The sequence below is a fragment of the Cimex lectularius genome, unplaced genomic scaffold (genome assembly GCF_000648675.2).
Source record: "Cimex lectularius strain Harlan isolate CLEC.00 unplaced genomic scaffold, Clec_2.1 scaffold16, whole genome shotgun sequence".
NCBI classification, from domain to species: domain Eukaryota; kingdom Metazoa; phylum Arthropoda; class Insecta; order Hemiptera; family Cimicidae; genus Cimex; species Cimex lectularius.
The window spans coordinates 1813602-1835249 of NW_019392679.1; the positions used below are offsets into that span (position 1 = coordinate 1813602).

The window sequence follows — 21648 nt, forward strand, 5'->3', positions numbered from 1 at the left end:
AGAAATCATAAAGAGAAGGGTCAAAACGATTTCCTACTATGTGAGAAAAACATGCCAACAACGCTTGTGACTTAGAAAATCTTCAGAAAATGTAGAGGTTGCACTGTCAAAAAAAATTCTATTAAGATTGGATAGCAAAGCAGTTATTAAAACATTAGCATATAAAAAAATCACAAATTAGTCAGTGAATACATCTAAAATCTCTAAAACCTGATGATATCTTGAGTTCCAGGACATAAGGGAATTTTGGGTAATGAAAACGCAGCCACTGGCCAGAAGAGGATATGCAAAATCATATATATCCCCCTATTCTTGGGGCCATGAACCAAAACAAACACTAAATCCTTCTTCACAAAATGGAACCAAAAAAAGACCAAAGGGGGAATGGATAAACTTTATAAGTTCTAGGCTCACTAACCCTAAGCTAAAAGAACCCTCACCAAAATTCATTGCTTCAGTTAGAAAGGGCTAAACTCAGAGAAATACAGTTCAATACAGGTTGTATTGCAAGTAGAAGAGTACACTCATGGTGGTGAAACTAAACCAAAAATGTTGTTAAATCCACCAACCACACATTTTTAGCTCAACCTGATCCAGACATATGCCATTTTATTTAATTTATTTTTGTTGAGAAAATCACGTTTTTTATAATAAGAGCCCAATTTTCTCTACTTTTACACTTTTTTTTTCAACATTTGACTGCATTTTTGGAATCAGCATTAAATTGCCTAAGGCTAATGCACTTTCTACATTGACAAGTATCTTATTAAGACCACAAAAACTGTTAAAAAACAATACAAATTACAATAAAGATGAATATTAGATTTTTTTTTAATGATAAAAGTTGTTGGAACTGGCCTCCTTGCAAAACACACCAGGTGTTGGTCAGCACCGTTGATGTAGCCCTTTGATTCTCTTCATCGGTGGCTTTCATCTCTTCACATGATTCCCGAATAATTACAATCAGGTGGTTTCTGTCCTCAATGCATACTCTGTACACTTCTTACTTAAGCCTACCCCACACATGAAACTCCATCATCAGTGCCACCATCATTTTATTTACGCTTTGTAAATAATGCCGTTTCCCTCTTTGACCATTTTTTTACATAATTTTTTATTGACATCATTTAATTTTGCTTGTATAACACCAGCAATAATCAACATTCTGCTTTCATAGTATGTTTTTTCTGGATATCTAGGAAATCGTACTTTGGAATATTTCACTCCAGTTTGAAGAATAAGATTTCCTCACAATTTATGCAGTAGCAAATTAAATGCAATAATAATTAGAATGATAAAACTAATCTATGAAATTTTCAAAAAATAATTTGTGTGATATTTTTAAATATGCCAACACTTTTACCTGTGGTAAACACGATTGAATCTCGTTGCTGACAAGACCAACTGCATGACGAAATAATGTGAGGAAATTTAGCTTTAAACCATGGATTAGGTGGTGAAGAAATAGTTATTTTTAAACAATTTTTCAACCAATTTGTACAAAATTGTTTAGACCATTCTTACAAAATCATCTATGAAATGTTGAAAGATTTTTTTTTACGATGATGAACTGTTTTGTCTGATTAACAGAAAATGTGATCAAATTAACTATTGTCAAACTACAGAGTACATTTTCCAAATCTCTGTGAAATTTTTCTTAGCTGTACTGAAATTTTCCAAAATCAAATCCAATTTTTGTCAATCGAAATTGAACTTTTTCCTGGCCTGTACTGAACTTTTCCAAAAACCACTTCAATTTTTGCCAATGTAAATTGAACTTTTTTCCAACTGAACGGAACTTTTTCGAAATCAAATCGAAATTTTTCTTAACTAGAATTTTTTCCAAATTAAATCGAAGTTTTTCTCAACTACAACTTTTTCCAAATCGAATTGAACTTTGTCTAATTCGAACTGAAGTTTTTCCAAAACCAAATTTGACTATTCTCAAACCGAATTATACCTTGTCCAAACGTACTTGAACTTTTTTAAAACCTCTTCAATTTGAGCCAATGTAAATTGAACTTTTTTCCAACTGAACGGAACCTTTTCCATATCAAACTGAACTTTTTCTAATTTGAAACAAAAATTTTTCCGAAAACAAATTTAACTTTTCTCAAACCGCATTATACCTTTCCCAAACGAATTTGTACTTTTTCCTAGCTGTATTGAACATTTCGGAAATCAAATTCAATTTTTGTCAAGCTAAATTTAATTCTTTTCTATCTGCATTGAACTTAACTTTTTCCAAATTGCAGACTTTATTCGACTGACGTAAGAATTTTTAAGGAAAACGCATAAAAGTAAGCAGAAGAATGGTGAAGGCAACACTCGTAAATTTTGAATCCAAACTTCCGAAACACGCTCACAACAGCTAGCACAACCTTGTTGATTCATAATGGAATTTTTTATAGTTTACTAACAAAACGCGGTTAACGTTTCCAAAATTTATAAATTGTATTTAGATATTTAGGGAGAAACACCATTTTGAAGAAGAGTCAACCTTTTCTTGTAACTGTTGAACATATAGGATAGACGTTTTACTCATACGTATTTTCGCGAAAGATGTGCTACTGCTTCACGTTATGCGGAAGTAAATAACACAAATTACTGAAGGCCCAAAACGATATTTTAGTCGTAATTATCATAAATCGTTCGGACGATTTTCACTTTCGATGTTGTCCGCGGATTGGGAGTTTCCGTTTTTGAATTGATCACATACCACGACTTTCTCCAAGGTTGTGATGAAATGAAAATTCCAAAATAGAAGTGAAACAAAACGATTCCCCTGTATTGGAATTAGGGCGTATAAATACGAGGACGGATTTCCTCGGCCCTTCAGTATTGTCCCGCCTAGAAGAGGTAAGCTCATGGTCAAAAAAAAAAAAAATTATCGCTTCTGTTTTATTCGGTTTTCCTGTGCAGGTCAGCATGATCAGGATTGCGTTGATCGCAGTGTTCATCGGTGCCGTTGCCGCTCAGTTCCCAAACGGAAGGAGACTTGAACCACCAGTGCCAGCACTTTGTGCACAAAGTGAGCTTTTCACCCTTTTCAACTCGGATTTAACACATATTGGCGTGGTTTTAGAAATAACTTTTTTCCAAACCTTTTTCCTAGTGAAATAGAATTATTTTAAAACCAAATTGAACTTTTTCCAACCAAGATTGAACTTTTTCCAACCAAGATTGAACTTTTTCTAAATCAGCATTTTTCCGAATCAAATTGAACTTTATTCGGGCAGTTATCGTTCTACATGCTAAACTGAACTTTTTCCAAATGATATTGAACTTTTTACAAGATAAATTCAATTTTTTACAATCAATTTGAACTTTTTTAAAAATCAAATTGAATTTTTTCAAACGAACCGAACGTTTTCAAAATGAAATTGAACTTTTTCCAATCAGTTTATACTTTTTTAAAACCAAATTGAACTTTTTCCAACCAACATTGAACCTAAACCTGCACTTTTTTACGTTTTATACGCTAAACGCAACTTTTCCCAAACAATTTGAACTTTTTTAAATATCAAATTGAACTTTTCCAACTGAACTTTTTCAGAATGAAATTGAACTTTTTCTCGACAAATTGAACTTTTTCCGAGCTAAATTGTTTTTCCAACGCAAAGTGAACATTTTCTATATTAAATTGAACTTTTTCCAAACGAAATTAAACTTTTTCCAAATGAAATTAAACTTTTTCAAAACCAAGTGAACTTTTTCAAAAATAAATTGAACTTTTTCCAAATCAAAGTTTTTCTAAACCAATGGAACTTTTACAAAATGAAACTGAACTTTTTCCAAATCAAAGTGAACTTTTCCAAATCAAATTGAACTTTTTCTCAATTAAATTAACTTTTTATATTCTCACAATGGATTATAATTTTTCCAAATCTACTTGATCTTTTTACTAACTGTTACAAAATTAACTTTTTCTGAACCAAACATTTTTTAAAGCAAACTGAATTTTTTCCAAACTGATTTGAACTTTGACAAATCAAATTGAATGTTTGCAAACCCAAATGAACTTTTCAAAATCAAATTGATGTACTTTCTCCGAGCCTTTCACACTTCTCTAATTTAATTTAAACTTTTTATTTTTACTAAACTTTCTATTTCAAATTCGTCATTTTAAACGGGGATACAAAATAGCCAAAAAATCATCTTTAGATTATTAGAAGTGTATACCTTTATCAAGTCTAATTCAACCTTTTGATTTTGGTATTAATTGAACTTTTTCTCAATGAATTTATAACATTTCCAAAATGAAGTCAACCTTTGCTAAACCTTATAAAGTTTTTACTTATTTCTAGAATATTTATAACAATTTTCAACTCCTAGACAAATGAAATTTGTTTACATCTATTTTGCCAGGCAAATGTGTTGAATGCAGCTATTTTTTTAAATTATTCATTGATAAAAATTGTTTCAAATATTAAATAATGAATCATTAATAAATTTTTTTAATTAAAGTAGTTAGATCTGAAGATCCTGCACATGCTCATACTTTGGAGATTTTAATTTATTTGTAATTATCATAAATGTTGATTGTCAATTTGATAAGCAAATAGAATTTTTGAAGAAAACAACCCAGAATGAAACTAAAACTTACACGTACAATTATAATTACATTATAAATATATAGCTATGTATGCTTGCAAATTATTTTAATATGAGTATATTTAAATATGAACATTTTTCTGATACATAGGAAAAGTTCATGAAACACATGATGGAAAGGGATATTTCTTTTCGTGGAAGGACCCTGCCACTGCTGGCCAGGAAGAGGATTGGCTTGGTGTAAGAAATTGGTGCAGGCAACGTTGTATGGACTCTGTGTCGCTCCAGACATCTTCTGAGAATGAATACATTAAGGATCACCTAAGACAAGGTGAAATACAATAACATTATCCTGTTGAAACAATACTTCTATACATTTATTATAAATTTTAGATAAAATCAAATATATCTGGACGTCTGGTAGAGTCTGTGACTTCAAGGGTTGTGACAGAGAAGACTTACAGCCGAACCGCGTGAACGGATGGTTCTGGACTTCCGATTTGCAGAAGCTCCCTCCCACCACTGACAGATCTCAGAATGACTGGAGTGAATCCGGCGGGTAAGAATTACGCTTAACAGACAGTTTAATAAGTTAACTGATCCATCATCTTTCTAGTTTAAAGAAACCTCAGCCTGATAACAGGGAGGAACTCCAGAACGGAGCGCCTGAAAACTGTTTGGCCCTCCTCAACAATTTCTACGGTGATGGAACTCATTGGCATGATGTTGCCTGTCATCACAGGAAACCCTTCGTTTGTGAGGACAGTGAAGCCCTCCTGAAATACGTTCAATACCATAATCCCAATCTCCAGTTGTAATATATATTTTATATTGGAATGATTATTAATAATAAATAAAATTAAATATACAAATTTATACAGTATTAGTTTTTGTAATTAATTTACAACAGAGCTTAGTAACTAGCCCTTAAGTCACATATTTAGTTCATCGTTTATCGCCTAGTTAAGTCTGAAACAGCAACCAATTTTTCTATAAAACATTATTGTTTGACTTATGCATTAATAATTACATAATACACATTTGCCTTTTTTTTTTTTTTTTTGAGAAGGGAAAAGGTATCAAAAAGCTAAGTTATTAAATTAGGAATAAACTTGGATTTATTTGGAAAAAGAGAACCAACGATTTTGTTCAAGTTTAAACATTAGGAATAATGTTAATGTAATAAGAAAATTACTAGTATCATACTGATTAGAACATATAATTAAATGAAAAATACACAGTTATTTATTTATACACACTTTTATTAAGTACATTTTCTTAATATTTTGAAGGCTGAACTCTCATCTTTCGGGCCTGAAGTAAATTATACGTTCCGTAAACAGCATTCCTCTCCCAAATGTACGGTATGTAAAATGCTTTGACCCATTTGCTAGTTCTGGAAATGGGTTGCAATGAAAGATTACAAGTTACATAAATTTATTATATGAAAGCTTACTTGATGTTATTTAAGAATGGAATGCTTTTGACGATGACCCATTTTTCAACTTGAGAAGAATAGTTTGGCTCATAATCAGTTGACTGGCCTATGTCCAAGTCTACCAAAAAGTGGCAGGAAGTCAAATTACCCTGGGGGGAGGTGAACAGAAAAAAATTATCTGAAGCCAATTAAACAACATATTACAACTCACATATCGAGTGATTTCTTCTTTATTTTCATTATTCATGTAATCAGGTATTACCGAGGTCCCATCAGTCTGACTATAGTATTTTGGTAACTGACCGCTGAACTCTGATTTCAAAAACTGCAAAGTCCATCTTTGGTGGGGAAAAAATTAATTACTGTTTAATTTAAAAATCTTGACATTTATCAACCTGTCATTTGGTAGGAAGAATGATGTGGGGAATCTGTACCATTCCTTCCCAACACATATGTTAAAGTAATTTAGCGTCGGCAGATTCCCTTCAGCCGACATTTTGTTCAATTCCATATACGTATCCATTGGGGCATGATAACCTGGAATTACGAAATCAATAAAATAAGCTTTGAAAAGTTTTTAGCACTAAATTACCTTTGTATAGGGCGAGGATCCGAGTGACGCCAAGAAGAGATGTAATAAAAACAGCGGGGAATACGATGTGTGAAGTGTGGTGTAAATAATGCTGCCCAGTTCTCACAAAAAGTCTAAAGTAAATTTTTTGAATCGCGTCTACTGTCAACGCTCCGCATAGACAAATCATCGGGTAGACCGGAAACAAAAACCTCTCTTCCTAAGTAAAAATAAACAAATATGTATTTTTTTAAATTTTAAATTACCTTTTTTCTACATACCTTGTGGGATTGCAACATGAACACACCCAACCACAAATAAAGTGGTAGGAGGGAGAGAGAATACGGAAGACACGCTGGATTTCTAGCATTGACCGATACAATTTTACTTACAGTCCACTAGAAAATTATTATTATTATTATTATTTTTTAATACAACAAACAGAATGGATAAAATAGCTGTCATACCAAAGCAATTGGTGTCAGAAGAGCTGACAAGAAAACAAAGTTGAAATTGAGAAAACCGTTTAAAAGATAAAAATACCACGGCTCGGTGCCGTAAAGGTCTGGCCCATGTGAACTAAAAACATTGTACAAGACGATGTTCAATGGTGCTATCACCCATTTTCCATAATACATCGAGTCTATTTTAATCATAGGAAGCTGAAAATGGAAATAATGAAATGTAACTATGCAATTTAAATATACAAATGGGACGCAACTACCAGAATAATGAAGCAAGATATCAAGCACCATTTAGTGAATTTTCCAATTTCTTTCCTCATAAAAACCATGTCATATGCAATTGGAACACTAAAATCAAAATAGAGTTGAAAAGAAAATGGTTGTCAACAAATTAAAAAGACAAAATAAATATAATTTGTTGTAAATATTTATGCTAGAAAAAAGTAATTACCAGAAAATTAAGCCAAATTAACCCTCACAAAGCAAAATCATAAACATTAAAATAATAATTATTATTATTACTAAAATTTTACCCTATCAATGCTGCAAAAGGCCAACTGAGGAAGGATGATATTGCAGTTAAGAATACTGCCAATTCATATTTTCTGTGATACCAAGCTCCAATAGAAAGCATCGTCATATACCTAAGCGTTTAAAAACGTTTAATAAATAAATAATTTCACAAAATAAATTACGATTCAGACATGGAGAATGATGAGGGTAAAAATGCTGTAGAGGAGATGTACATTCCTGCACTGAACAGTTGAAATATCAGCGTCATCCTACCCACGTGTATGCCGAATTCCCTGCATATACTCCTAATAGAAAAAAAAAAAAAATAACAATAATAAATTTACAATAATAAAATTGTCGCATTTAAATTGGTACAGACTTGTAGAAATAGACTTCGCAAACTGAGCAGGCGACTGCGAGGAGGCACCTTTGGAAATAGAAAAGCAAAAGTCTCTCTGGCCTGAGAATCGCATTGTAAATCAGTGCAGGGACGAGCTGGAACAGCAGGTATGTGTACGACCTGAGTGCATACTTCGGACTGTACTCCCAAGTCTGCAACCCTTTCCCATATAAGAGATAATGACCCTGGTACAAGAAAACAAAACTCTATCAGCAAATTATTTTCTGTATGTATGCCTTTAATTTAAACCACAAAAAATACATATAAAAGAAAGGTAATAGATTATAGTTTTATGACCTTTCATTGGGGGGGGGGGGAGGAATTATAATAATTTAATAGTTTGGAAAAAATAAATTTAAATAATTGATAAGGTTAAGAGGGTGACAATTTCAAAGTAAATGAACATAGTTTAAAGTCAAAGGCAATCATATTTTTGATGTATTTTAAAAGACTCAATCTAAAACAACAGTTTGTCGTCTGTTAAATTTTGAATATTGAATTTTGGTAGTGACTGGCTATACATGGATTCAATATTTTGTTAAAGTACTCACGGGTTCCCAGTAATTGAAAGTCTCATCACAATCTGTGATGTGGCTCCAGATAGCAGCGACGATCCTAGCTGAGAGGAGGACCTTGAAAGCTGTGTAACCAGTGGGAAAACTAAGTCCATACTCAATTGCATTGCTTGGATTAACCGCTTCACTTCTGAAACAATTGAGTTTTTATGGTTGGATGTTAAAATTCAAAATATCTCATTTGTGGTTGAGAAAAGTAAAATACTCGTTGTGAGTACTGATCTGAGTATCTGAAGCAGCCTTTTTCGTATTCTCAACGAAGAAAATAAATTTTATTTGAAGTTGTGTAATTAGAGAATTATTTATAAGTTAATTCACTACTTTCGTGGTCCGCTCGACCAATTAATACATGACAATTAATTAAGGTTTTTAGTTGAGATGAAAAAAAGTTAATGGCACGAGAGGGATTCGAACCACCTTCAGCTAGATACGCCGCTGCTCTACCACTTGAGCTATCGTGACCTCGATCCACTCGGACATCAACTCCCCATCTCAAACTCATAAGGTGGGGTTGAGATGGGGAGTTGATGTCCGAGTGGATCGAGGTCACGATAGCTCAAGTGGTAGAGCAGCGGCGTATCTAGCCGAAGATTGTGGGTTCGAATCCCGCTCGTGCCATTGACTTTTTTTCACCTCAACTAAAAACCTTAATTAATTGTCATTATTTATAAGATTATTCAGATTACAAAATGACTAACTCTCCGAAAAAAAAGTAAAGTAATTGGCTTTTTTTGAAGACAAAATGGCTTTAGGAGGGCTTAATATCCAACTATGCATTGACTGTCGCAGATGCAGAGTCAAACCGCTTTACAATACTTCTTTCATACTTTTCTCAATTAAAAAGCCATGAGCTGTGCCACGATTCAAACCCAGAACTGCTAGCATGGCAAGTACGAGTCGGATGTTCTAACCACTTGGCCACTGCTTTCCCTTAACTCTAACCACATCCCATTCCTTTAATAATCGATGAAAAATAAAACCCATAGGTTCACACAGAGGCGATCGGTATGAGATACAAAAAGTATCCCTGGTGACTAGATTCAGTCGCCTTCCCTCCATCTCTTCTTGATCCTTTTGCAAACAGTTTAAAGACTTAGATGTTTGATCATGTCATATTTTTATAATGGACGAGTTAGAAGCTGTAGCCCTTCGGCGTTTAATTAGACGAAAAAGAAGCAAAACCAGAGTAATGGATTCACCCCCTTGCATTTCAGTTTTTAACTTTGCGTGCATAATTGTAGTCACTGTTGTCGTGGGTTATGTTTGAACTAATGAAATTTGTTTGTTGTTATAAAAAATGTCACTTCTATCCATTTTTGAAAGTTTCAAAGAAGGCGTATGAAAACAAGAGTCAGACAGAATGATCTGCTCGATACAGTATGAATTGTGTGAATGACACCATGCTGCACAATATCCTGTCAGTCGCCTTGTAATAGCAAAAAAACACTTATTAAGTGTTATCTCTGTCACAACCGAGTAGTGTACTATATAGTGGTATAGGTATATGTGTATGTATGTACATATATTAGTAAGCGTTGTCATGATCGCTATGCATGAGACTATGCACGATTGTAGTGGCCAAGTATCCGATATTGTGAAGTTAGCATCAGGCAATGATATGAAGTATGAACATTATAACACAGAATTAATAATATCAAATAGTGAAAAGTGTAAATAAAGTAATAAATAAGTACATATAAAATCGATTCATTTTCAGGTATGTTTTGTATAAGCAATATATGCATAATATTGCATATTGCAAAACTAATTCTGCAAATAAATCAACATTTTAAGGAATACATTGATTTTTTCCTTTTATAAATCCACCGATATTATAAATTGATTTTAATTTCAAAGATGCCTACCCTAAAAGAGAGAGTTCACCTTAAAATGGAGAAGGATGAATATGGGAATCTACCAATACAGGTAAAATCGATTAAATTAGTAGATGAGGATTCTATGTATGGTTTTCTCTTCATGTAGCAACGTGAGTCCCACCATGGGGACCGTCAAAAATGCCTGTAAAAACATAACCAAAGAAAATCAATACAGAAATATCGCAGCAACTCTACCAGCAGATATAGCAAAAATGTAGTTGATAAAATCTTTGTATTTAAAGAATTATATTCACATACATCAGAATGATATTGAACAAATGGCACTGTCATTGTCAAAAGTAGAAAGCGCATTTGTTCAAGATGAATTTAGTGGTGGAAGTCAGAATGTGGAGTCGTGGTTGCAAGAATTTGAAAAGGAATGCGTACGAAATGGAGTTATTAATGTAACAATGTCCTGTCATGATTGCTACGCTTGAGACTACGTCACGGAGGCAGTGACAAACAATATGAAGTATGAACATTATCAGACAGAATTAATAATATAGTGAATTTTTATTTAGAAATCGTGAGATGCGGTAAGGTGTGATGTAGGTTTCAGAAAAACAGTTTCTTTATCGTGCCAACGTTTCGATCTTTATTGAGATCATCTTCAGGGCCTGGGATTTACAAACATTGTTTACATATAACAATTACATTTTGGATGTGGAAAAGAGAATTTATACAATGCAAAATATATTTTTTTATATATTCAATCAAAGCATTTCTACTCACTCAAAGTGTTTGTCTTCTGTGTAATTGTGACAAACACTTTGAGTGAGTAGAAATACTTTGATTGAATATATAAAAAAATATATTTTGCATTGTATAAATTCACTTTTCCACATCCAAAATGTAATTGTTATATGTAAACAATGTTTGTAAATCCCAGGCCCTGAAGATGATCTCAATAAAGATCAAAACGTTGGCACAATAAAGAAAATGTTTTTCTGAAACCTACATCACACCAGACGGCATCTCACGATTTCTAAACAAATATCGATTAATGGTCACTAATCACCACACATTTCTACACGAGAAGAACGAAAAATATAGTGAATCTTCATCTACACTGTTCACTAGTGACTTATAAAATTGATTAATTTTCAATGTTTTGTATGTAAGCAATATAAGCATAATATTGTATATTGTAAAACTAATTCTGTAAATAAATTAATATTTTCAGGAATATATTGATTTTCTCCTTTTATAAATCCAGCGACATTATATATTATGTAAAGTTTGTTATTATTTATTTATTGTTGTTATATAATTTTTTTAAACAGTACAATATACACATTTGTTTGTTGCATAATAAGTTGTATGGAATAAAGTTTTGCACATAAAAAACTAAAACATTAGAGGCCTATTAAGCTTACAATATTTTATGAATAATTTAATTCAGGTCTTAGAGAGAAATCACATGCACAAAAAGAATTACAGTACCTAGTGACTACTGAGAGAGCACAGAATAGAGATCATGTGATTAGATAGTCGAAAGATAATGATGAAACAGAAAGGCGTACCTCTCTATGTCTTGAGGCACGTCGTGTATCTGTCAGTGATATGAGCAGATTGCATAAAAAAAAAACATGTTTGTGGGGTTTAAGGATTGTTTTCACTAGATATATTTTTTTTTCATAATGTTTGAAAGTAATGCGCTGATACCTGTTTTGTAGGTGTTTCCACTTTGGTCCATTCTTCCTGATGTTGGGGGAGTTTGGATTATTCCTCTGCCTTATCATGTGCGGCATGTCGTGTTGAACGCTTACGAGAAGATAACTCAGACAAGTGAAGATAATGCTGGCCAAAGGTAAACCGGCCACATAGCTACGCCTGACGCAGCACCCTTCTAATTTTCAAACTTACTTTTACTCATAAGACGGTCGTTTCGGGTTATCGTGAGTAAAGAGTTCGCGGGTACATGGTCGGACCGTGGCCGCCAGTCTCGGGCATGATATTCTCAAGTGCGATACTGTGATACAGTGATAAGACACAGGCGGGCGATGGCCAGTTCTTCATTCGGCGTCCATTCCAGAACGGCGCCTGCGTTATCACTACGCACAGCAAGACGGAACAAAAATCGATTTCCTCCATTTAAGGAACTCTTTGAAATTTTCTTTTCTCTCTGAATTACCGACGCCAAATTTCGAGCTGTTTTTTTGAAATCTTTCCCAACAAATCCTGCGATAGCTTATCGAATTCATTTTTTTAATTTAAATTTTAATTATTTATTATTGATCTTGTATTGGGCTGTTTAATGTAAATTGCTGTCATGTTCAATAGCTACTCGGTACCATGTCTGACGAGTTTTCTGCTAAATCTTGAACATCTTCCAGTCAAAACCGAAATAATTCTTAAAATAAAGAAGAGGACATTGATTACAGAAACGCCGTTGAAAAATTATTCGTGATAAATGCCAAAAATAAAGATTGCATCAAAACTTTATGGTTCTTAAGTTAAAATTTGATAGTTAAACGCCTCTCAACATTTAACTGTCGGCTGTGGGTCATCATACCAAGTTATTTTTTGTAAAAGGAAACGAAAAATAGCACACAGGTCATCCCCTGAAGATGGGGAAAAGAATAGAGATTAAAACAATGAGTACGAACAGGTCAAAGATTAGGGGAAACGACCGAATTGCTGGTTCATCACTCAGACCCAGTAAACTTTCACAAGAAATGCCAAATGTAAAATAAACGACATTTATGTTACTAGTTGTTTCCACCATCAGACCTTGAAGGTAGAAAGTTATCGATCTAAAATATTGAAGTTCGTCAGGATCGATATTTTGATTGTATTTCATTTCCGGTTCTTCCCTTCCTTTTGATTTTGACATTCAAAATGGGCCGATGCAATTTCAAGGATAAGTCGCGATAGCGTGCGATGAGAAAGGATCTTCACGGCTTCCACATTTCTACATGTTCTAGAGGACTCGAGTTCGAATATGGACCGGCTCTTTAGAGGGATTATGAACTACAGGGGAACGGACCGGCTGTACATGTTGGAACAATTTGCCCGTGTTCGCGACCATCCAGTCGTGAGTTGTCTCTTTATGTTTCGGTCTGAAAAATTTGACGTCGACGGGAAGAATTTTTTGTTTCGGAATGGGGCTAAACATATTCGAGGTCTTCGACTTCAGTTCTTGATGAAACCTTCGTGGAAGGTTATGTTACAAAATGAAGTTGTAGCCTTCTTGAAGTTAGTCCATGTCACCAGATGAGTTCTAAACTGCTTAAAAATGAATAGAGCTATTGCCAATTTTGTAGTATTTACTTACATTAGCATTTTTATTTTATTTATATTATAAATTGCATTAAAATTTATTATAAATTATTGTTTTTACTGAAGGAAAATTTAATTAAGGAATTTTGAAAAATAAAATAAAAGTTATAGTTCCATAATTTTGTTTATGGGACACAATAATTTTTTTAAACAATTAATACCGTGTATAATGCCCTCTGTTAGCTAAAACTTCTTTGGACCTGTTAGGTCTACTGTTATTAAGGTTGTCATTAATTTGATTTTTCAAAAATTTCACTCCTTAGATGTTGCAGTGCTGCAGATGGTGATTGAAAAGCCTTCTCTGCAATGCATTCCATATGCTCAATCTGCGGTCTGGTGACAATGGAGGAAGAGGCAGATGGGATATTCCCAGGTTTTCTAAACATGAACAACTCTGCCTCTATGAGGTCTGGCATTGTCATCCAGAAATAGAAAGTCCCTGTCAATGGATCCCTGGTTTGAGGGATGTATTCCTCAATAATTTCTTGTACATAATGGGCTGCAGTCATGGTGCCTTCAACTATATGGAATCCTGTTCATCCTACGGTGTAAATCCCATCCCACACCATTACAGCACCTCCTCCAAACTGCACTGAAGGGAGCACGAACTGGGGAATTGTAAGCATCCCCTGTTCTCGGTAGACTCTTCAGTCTTGCTATAACTACATAGACAGAAACGCAACCCATCAATAAATATAACAGCATTTCATTTGTTGTTCTCTTCTAGGTGCTCGCTGCACCAACCTCCAATAATTTGTATAATTGAATTGTCTGAACCACAGAAAGACTTAACGTTACAATATTTGTAAATCGCTTTTGTAGCGAAATCACAATGAACCATTTTTGAACCAGGTTCTCATTTGTGACAAAAAGTGGGTCCTGTACGACAATCACATATCATCAGCTAATGGTTGGATAGAGATTAGTTTCCAAAGCAGATGGCCAAGTCTTCACCCCAAAAAAATTAAGCTGACAGTTTGGTGGGGAATGGGTGGTTTGATACATTTTAATTTTTTAAGCACTGTTGAAACAATCACAGCAAACTCATATTGCCGAGTGTTAGACATTTTTTATCAGAAACTCCATGAAAAACATCAAAGTTTGGTCATACTCCTCCACCATTGTCCTCACGGTTCAAATTGACAATGCAACAACTTCAAGAGCTAAAAATTGAAGTTCTTCCACATCCACCATATTCACCAGACCTATCGCCGGCTGACTTCTACCTTTTTTTGTGCCCTGGACCATTTTAGAATATGTATTAATCTTAGAAATGAAATTTTTCAAATGAGATGCTCTCAAAACGGCAATCAAAGAATTCCTTACATCTCAAACTCCAAACTTCTACAAGGAGGGGCTGAAAAAGCTTACAGCACATCGGGAGAAGTGTATTTTAGCTGTAGGAGAATATTTTGATTTATTAAAAAGGTATTTATTGTATTGATTCCAGCTTTACAGTATTGCCCCAATTACTGGTATAACCATGAACCCAGCACTGAAAATGTGCTAAAACTCACCTGACAGACCAAAACAGTAAGACTAGGCAGACCAGAATGATTGGAAACGACTTCATTACTGATTCATCACCTCACAGACCTCAAGAGGAAGTCTTGCAATTTATATTTTTATTTTATATTTACATTTTTATTACAAACTCGTTTAGTAGAATTACCAGTGGAATACCTAGTCTGCTATTGGGTTGTCCGGAAAATAATGCAGGATTTTGGTATTAAACAAAAAAAAAGAAACTAGTTACTTTAAAGCAATGTTCTTTAATCAAAATAATTTCCCATACTCTCAATACATTTCTCCCAACGTGTTGGTAACTTATTAATTCCGTCTGAGTAGAATTCAGAATTTTTAGAATTGATAAAGTCAATAAATGCATTTTCCAGTTCCGTTTGATTTTTGAATATTATGTGTTGTAAGTAGTGGTCCAGGTGTCTAAAAAAATGGTAGTCAGTAGGCGAGAGGTCCGGAGAGTAGGGTGGGTGAGGCAAAGTTTCATAGCCAAGCTCCAATAATTTTTGTGACGTTACACGTGACACATGTGGTCGAGCGTTGTCATGCAACAAAATGGGCCCTTTCCGATTGACCAAAGAGGGCTTCATTACTGCCAATTTCTGATGCATGGTATTAATTTGGTTACAGTATGATTCAGCATTGATGGTTTCGCCAGGATTTAAGAAGCTGTAGTGTATTAAACCAAATGAAGCCCACCATACCGTAACCATTACCTTTTTTTGATGAGTTGGGGCTTTGGAAAATGTATTGGAGCTTCTCCTTTGTCGAGCCACTGTCCAGAACGTCTAGTGTTATCGTAGAGAATCCACTTTTCGTCACATGTAACAATTCTGGCCAGAAATGGGTCATTTTTGTTTCGACAAAGAAGTGATGCACAAACATCAAAGCGCTGATTTTTTTGGCGATCGTTTAATGAGTGTGGAACCCAATTTTCGAGTTTTTTCACTTTTCCAATCGCCTTGAGGTGGTCAGCGACGGTCGTTTTACTGACTTTGAGTTGCTCTGCACCCACCACTGATCGCAGAACATCATCATTAAGAGAGGAAGGCCTTCCACGACCTTCTTCATCTTCAAGGCTGAAATCTCCCTCCCGAAATTTTTTAAACCACCTTTGCACAGTGCACTCATTAACACAACCCTCGCCCCAGACTTGGTTAATGTTTCTAGCCGTTTGGGCTCCGCTTCGGCCGAGTTTAAACTCGTAAAAGAAAATCGTACGAAATTCTCGCTTTGACATTATAAGGATGACTGAATTATTTCCAAGTAGCGGAATGCTACAGAGGTAAACAAACAATATCATTTGGAAGAGGATTAATAAGTGTTGACATTCATACAAATGAGTAATCCTGTAAACGTAAACAGAATATTTTATATAGATTTTTTTTAATGAAAACTTAAAATCCTGCATTATTTTCCGGACAACCCAATAGCAAGGATCTGCCTAGTTGGATACTTTAAATTGATTCTATTTATTGGCAGTTTTAATACTCAACATCAATTTGTTACCATTTTTACAGCCCAAAGCAGTTTTCTTCACCTGCATGGACAGTAGAATGATCCCTACCAGGTTTACAAAAACCAATGTCGGTGACATGTTCGTCGGTAATTATTATTTTAATCATGTTGATTTTTTGTTAAAATCTAATAATTACAATAAAAACTTTTTTTTTTAAATTTTAGTTCGTAACGCTGGCAATATTATTCCTCATGCTCACCATTTTCGAGACGAGATAACAACAAATGAACCAGCTGCTTTGGAATTAGGTTGCATTGTCAATGACATCAGGCACATAATTGTTTGTGGACACTCGGATTGCAAGGTGATATTTTAATGTAACATTGCTTTTATGATTGTACAAATTTTTTGCCTTAAGAGTGTTTAACAATTAAAATTACAAAAACATGTGCTGATAATGAAGTATTTTTTTATTATGTGAATGCTCTTTAAATTTTTGGAGTAAAATTTTTTCTAATGTTAGTTTTATATAACATGTATTTTTTGTTGTGATTTTAGGCAATGAACCTACTGTATAAACTGAGAGATGAAGAGTTTTCTAGTAAGGACAATAGACGGATTTCACCTTTGAGATCCTGGCTTTGCAATCATGCGTACTCGTCATTGGAAAAATTCCAAGAGTTGGAAGTAACCCACAAATCTGATTTTTTAAATGCAATTTTAGTGTTTACAATCTAATATGAATTTCAGATATCTGGCTACAAGGACCCGTTGATATTTCAGTCTGAAACTCCGCTGAGGAAGTTTGTTGCTTACATAGACCACGAGAATAGATTTTCTACCGAAGACAAACTGTCTCAGGTAATTTCACGACTTTATTTCAATCTAGACGAACAATTTCAACCGTATTGTTTAAACAGATAAATTGCTTACAACAATTAGCCAACATCGCGAGTTATGGCTTTTTGAAGCGACGCCTTGAAAAGTATGAACTTCACATCCACGCTCTCTGGTTTGACATTTACACGGGTGACATTTTCTACTTCAGCCGGCAGAACAAGCGCTTTGTCGAAATAAACGAAGATACTGTTGACAAACTCTCTTTAGAGGTAACAAAGTACTATTCATGATTAAGTTGTTATGAATGAGCATTCATTCATTATAGTCCTATTTATCAGTGCTAAATTCCTGCCTTATTTGAAATTTAAGTATAAATATGTAAAAGTGTCCAAGGGAAGTTTGAAGACTAACCCAGATTTAACCCACAATGAAAAATAAGAGGAATTAGTAGATTAGTAAACTACAAGATTAGTAGTAATTAACGGAATGATTATTAGAGATTTTTTTTGTCAATTTCTTCTGAAATTGCCACTGCATTTAAAAAATTTAACTGTCTGTGATTTATATATTTCCAACATGGAATACCACATTTCAGGAACAAAATGTTTCATATTTAAATAATTTATAATTTTAAAATATAATATTTATATTGGATGTATTTTTATAATGGAGAATAACATTTTAAAATATTAATGTCTAATTTTTAATTACACCCAGAAAACTTTATTGTATTGTACATTTTACTGATTACAATTAATTATGGTTTTTAGTTGAGATAAAAAAGGCAATGTCACGAGCGGGATTCGAACCCACGATCTTTGGCTAGATACGCCGCTGCTCAACAACTTGAGCTATCGTGACCTCGATCCACTCGGACACCAACTTCCCATCTCACCCCACCTTTTGAATTTAAGTTGAAGTTGGTGTTAAGTGCCAGAGCAGTGTCATATCTAACCGGAGATCGTGGGTTCGAATCCTGCTCGTGCCATTGACTTTTTTAACTCAACTAAAAACCTTAATTAATTGTAATATATTAATTGGTCAAGCAGACCACGAAATTAGTGAATTTTACTGATACTGATTTATTAGCAATAGAGAGCCCAATTCTGCAGATGGGGCTCGAGAGCAGAGCTGAGCCTACCACTTGCCAGCAATTCCAGATTTTGTAATTTACAATAAATTAGTGGCAGGCGTCGAGAATCACCCAATCCGGGTGTGGGCAGTCCAGCTTCTGTGGTTGGGCTCCGGGGGCTATCAACACACAACTAGGTAATTTCAGCCTCCAATGCAATCGGTTCCTAAATCCAAACCCTTTCACATTCTCCCTCACTCTTAAAAACACTCTTTTCTAATTTCATACCATGCCCTTAGGGTCGTGGAGTACTCGATATTCCTCAATCACCTATTGCTCCCCAAATTGGAGAAAACGTAACAATTACAAAAATAAATGGAGAATAAATAAAATTAAAAACTAATGATAATGATTACTGAAAACAAAAGTTTTTATTTGGCAGCAGTAGTCATTGTGTTCTCCAATAAATAAATGCCAGCCTGTTTTAGGAAAGTTTTGGATGAGTCTTTTCAAATTATTAATTATATAGTCATGGTCATTGTAGTCAAGACATTTCATAATACTATGTGTCGATATGGGAAGCTTACATCATTCCAAGGTGAATACAGAAGTGGTAGGTGGCTGTCTTGTGCGAAAACACTTTTAAGATTATCGGAATTCTGAAGTCTTATCTTTGTTGATGGACCACAATTTCAAATTGGCCGTCATATGTATATTTTCATTAAAATGATTGAAATGGGTCTTTCTTTGCAAGGGAGTATCACATCTTTCAATGATAATGACAAAGTTCATGCCTTCAAAAGAAAAATCCAGTTTTGGGTTGAATTAGTTGAAAAGGAAGTGGTTGTGGGTTTTCCTGTGTTAAATAATTTTTTTTTTTTTAATGAAAACAATTGGAGATTATGAGCTTATGATGAAATATATGAAGACCTTCAAAGTTGATAGATAACCTTTGAGCACAACTTCCCAACTGCTCGAGATACAATCCTGCAAGGCCATGAATGGGTGGTCAAACCGTTTTCAATTTCGACAAGCGAACCAAATTTTCAAGTAGATACGAATGTTTCATTACTTCAGACTCCACCTTGAAACAATTAATTAAGGTTTTCAGTTGAGATAAAAAAAGTCAATGGCATGAGCGGGATTCGAACCCACGATCTTCGGCTTGATACGCCGCTGCTCTACCACTTGAGCTATCATGACCTCGATCCACTCGGACACCAACTTCCCATCTCAATTACACCTTTTGAATTTTTCCTCTTTTTTGCCATTTTTCATCCGAGTGAATCTGGTAGAGCAGCGGCGTATCAAGCCGAAGATTGTGGGTTCGAATCCTGCTCGTGCCATTGACTTTTTTATCTCAACTGAAAACCTTAATTAATTGTAAGATATTAATTGGTCAAGCAGACCACGAAATTAGTGGACTTGAAATCTACTTTTGAGTCCGATACTTACCCCCATTTTTGACTCTGTCTGTCTAACAAAAAAATTCAACTGCTCGCTGAAAAAGCAAAATGTGTTCTTCTATTTGCCACAACTTACCTATGCGAATTTGGATTTTCTATTATAACCATCAAAACTAAATACAGAAGCTGTCTAGATGTTGAACCTGACATACATCTCCAGCTATCAATAATTAAACCCAACATATCCAAATTGTGCAGGCTAAAACAATCTCACATTTCCCATTAATTGATTTATCATTAATGTTCAAATTATTACTTTGGAAATTGGATCGAGTTTTACATACCTATCCATTCCAATTTGATTTTTGTGTTCCGAATTTTATAAATAAAGTTAAGTATATCAATCTAATGTTTGTCTTCATACTGATGTCCCTCTCCATTGTCTAATTAGGAATGGACTGGCTAATGCTAAATTATAAAACTTGAATTTACTACATATACTATAAGTATCTAATTTTAAATACTTGAATGAAAAGGATTCACCTTGGATTTTGTTCTGTGAAAGGGGTCCATCGGGGTATGGTTCCACCATCAGCCTTATCATACTAAACATTCACACTAATAAATACATTCAGTCTCAACACACTCACCAAAAAAAAAAAAAAAAGTATTATATAGAGTAAAAAAGCCTAGTTTGCTCTAAAAATTGGAAGAGGAGCCCAGATACCTGCTGCTGTGCTCAAACACAAGTCTCACTTTCAACCAGAAGTAAGTGTTTGTGAGTCAACCTCACACGGCCTATTCTTAATCGGGTGAGGATGACCTTCCATGAGTCAGGTCCTCCAAGGGCCACCTATCAACAATAGTGCTCTTGAGCCTCTCTTGATGTGAGGGCTTCTTTACCGAGCCGGCCCAGTGATCCTCATTGGGGTTGAAATGTGCTTCAACAATAAGCATTTTCAATAACTATTATAAATTATGACCAATCTTCTAATTTGTAATCTGTAATTTTTGATAGGGTCAATTTGAGAAATGCTGTTTGTTCACACTTCCTATAATAAAGTGTTTTTATTTAATTTAATTTTTTCAACGCTTAGGTAAATAAAATGTGAATATTCGTACTTTTTTTTAAAGTAATAATTTATTTAAACTATTATTTGATAAAATATATCAATTTCAAAGCTGAATAAAAGAAGTTATCACTGACATCAACATTGTTTATTGAAGCGCCTGTTCTTATTTCACACCATTCAAATACAAAACGTATACATAAGTCTGTTCAAACAATATAAAAATAAATTTCAAGGAGTAGTAAATTCTCAGCCTCGTGGAAGACTGACATGAGCGGTTTCTTAAGAATAAGGATTTTTTTAAATACTCAAGTTGTGTGGAAATTTTACAAAAGAATCCATAATCGACAATATCTATAACATTCAGATATCCTTTTATTGGGTGATTGGCTACTATGTTTCAACTTACATTGTTTGCTTAAACCATCTAGTAGTATAATATAGTTTTAATTCATTAAATAAAAAATAAAAAAAATGGGTACAGGTTAACAATTTATAATCTTTATTAAACAAATATAACATTTGTCAGTTAATGAGAATATTTTTTATAATATGAGATGGCCTTTTATTTCTATGTAGAAAACAAAATAAAGCATTTAGCATCTG

The 21648-nt window shown here is 34.1% G+C and overlaps 3 protein-coding genes across 8 annotated transcripts in view; 2 read left to right on the forward strand and 1 right to left on the reverse strand.

The window, feature by feature from the left end:
* Positions 1-2756: 2756 nt before the first annotated feature.
* LOC106661352 lies at positions 2757-5435 on the forward strand. Its single transcript, XM_014384655.2, has 5 exons — positions 2757-2859; positions 2923-3031; positions 4706-4885; positions 4948-5113; positions 5171-5435. The coding sequence occupies exons 2-5, from the start codon at positions 2929-2931 to the stop codon at positions 5370-5372; spliced, it is 651 nt and encodes a 216-aa protein (XP_014240141.1). The 5' UTR covers positions 2757-2859; positions 2923-2928; the 3' UTR covers positions 5373-5435.
* A 360-nt stretch (positions 5436-5795) lies between these two features.
* On the reverse strand, positions 5796-12440 carry LOC106661349 (alpha-1,2-mannosyltransferase ALG9). 2 transcript variants are annotated; one of them, XM_014384647.2, is made up of 13 exons: positions 12058-12440; positions 8492-8645; positions 7920-8146; positions 7732-7845; positions 7561-7671; positions 7288-7375; positions 7031-7225; positions 6845-6961; positions 6585-6783; positions 6388-6529; positions 6204-6330; positions 6011-6141; positions 5796-5950 (listed from the first exon to the last, which is right to left on the reverse strand). In XM_014384647.2, exons 1-13 carry the CDS (start codon positions 12141-12143, stop codon positions 5833-5835), a joined length of 1809 nt encoding a protein of 602 aa, XP_014240133.1. In that variant the 5' UTR covers positions 12144-12440; the 3' UTR covers positions 5796-5832. The 2 variants fall into 2 exon arrangements, with proteins under 2 accessions (XP_014240133.1, XP_014240135.1); XM_014384649.2 differs by having other exon boundaries at positions 7920-8125; positions 12058-12439.
* Positions 12441-12564: 124 nt separating this feature from the next.
* LOC106661351 (beta carbonic anhydrase 1) overlaps positions 12565-21648 on the forward strand; it is a 104234-nt gene continuing 95150 nt past the window's right edge. The window contains exons 1-7 of one of the 5 annotated variants that reach the window (XM_024225579.1): positions 13169-13429; positions 16716-16800; positions 16879-17018; positions 17213-17341; positions 17405-17515; positions 17575-17763; positions 18584-18604. In XM_024225579.1, coding sequence (XP_024081347.1) covers positions 13337-13429; positions 16716-16800; positions 16879-17018; positions 17213-17341; positions 17405-17515; positions 17575-17763; positions 18584-18589 — 753 coding nt within the window. In that variant the 5' untranslated portion in view covers positions 13169-13336 and the 3' untranslated portion in view covers positions 18590-18604. Of the gene's footprint in view, positions 13430-16715; positions 16801-16878; positions 17019-17212; positions 17342-17404; positions 17516-17574; positions 17764-18583; positions 18605-21648 lie in introns of those variants that run through there. The other 4 variants (XM_024225577.1, XM_014384653.2, XM_014384654.2 and 1 more) reach the window with 4 other exon arrangements.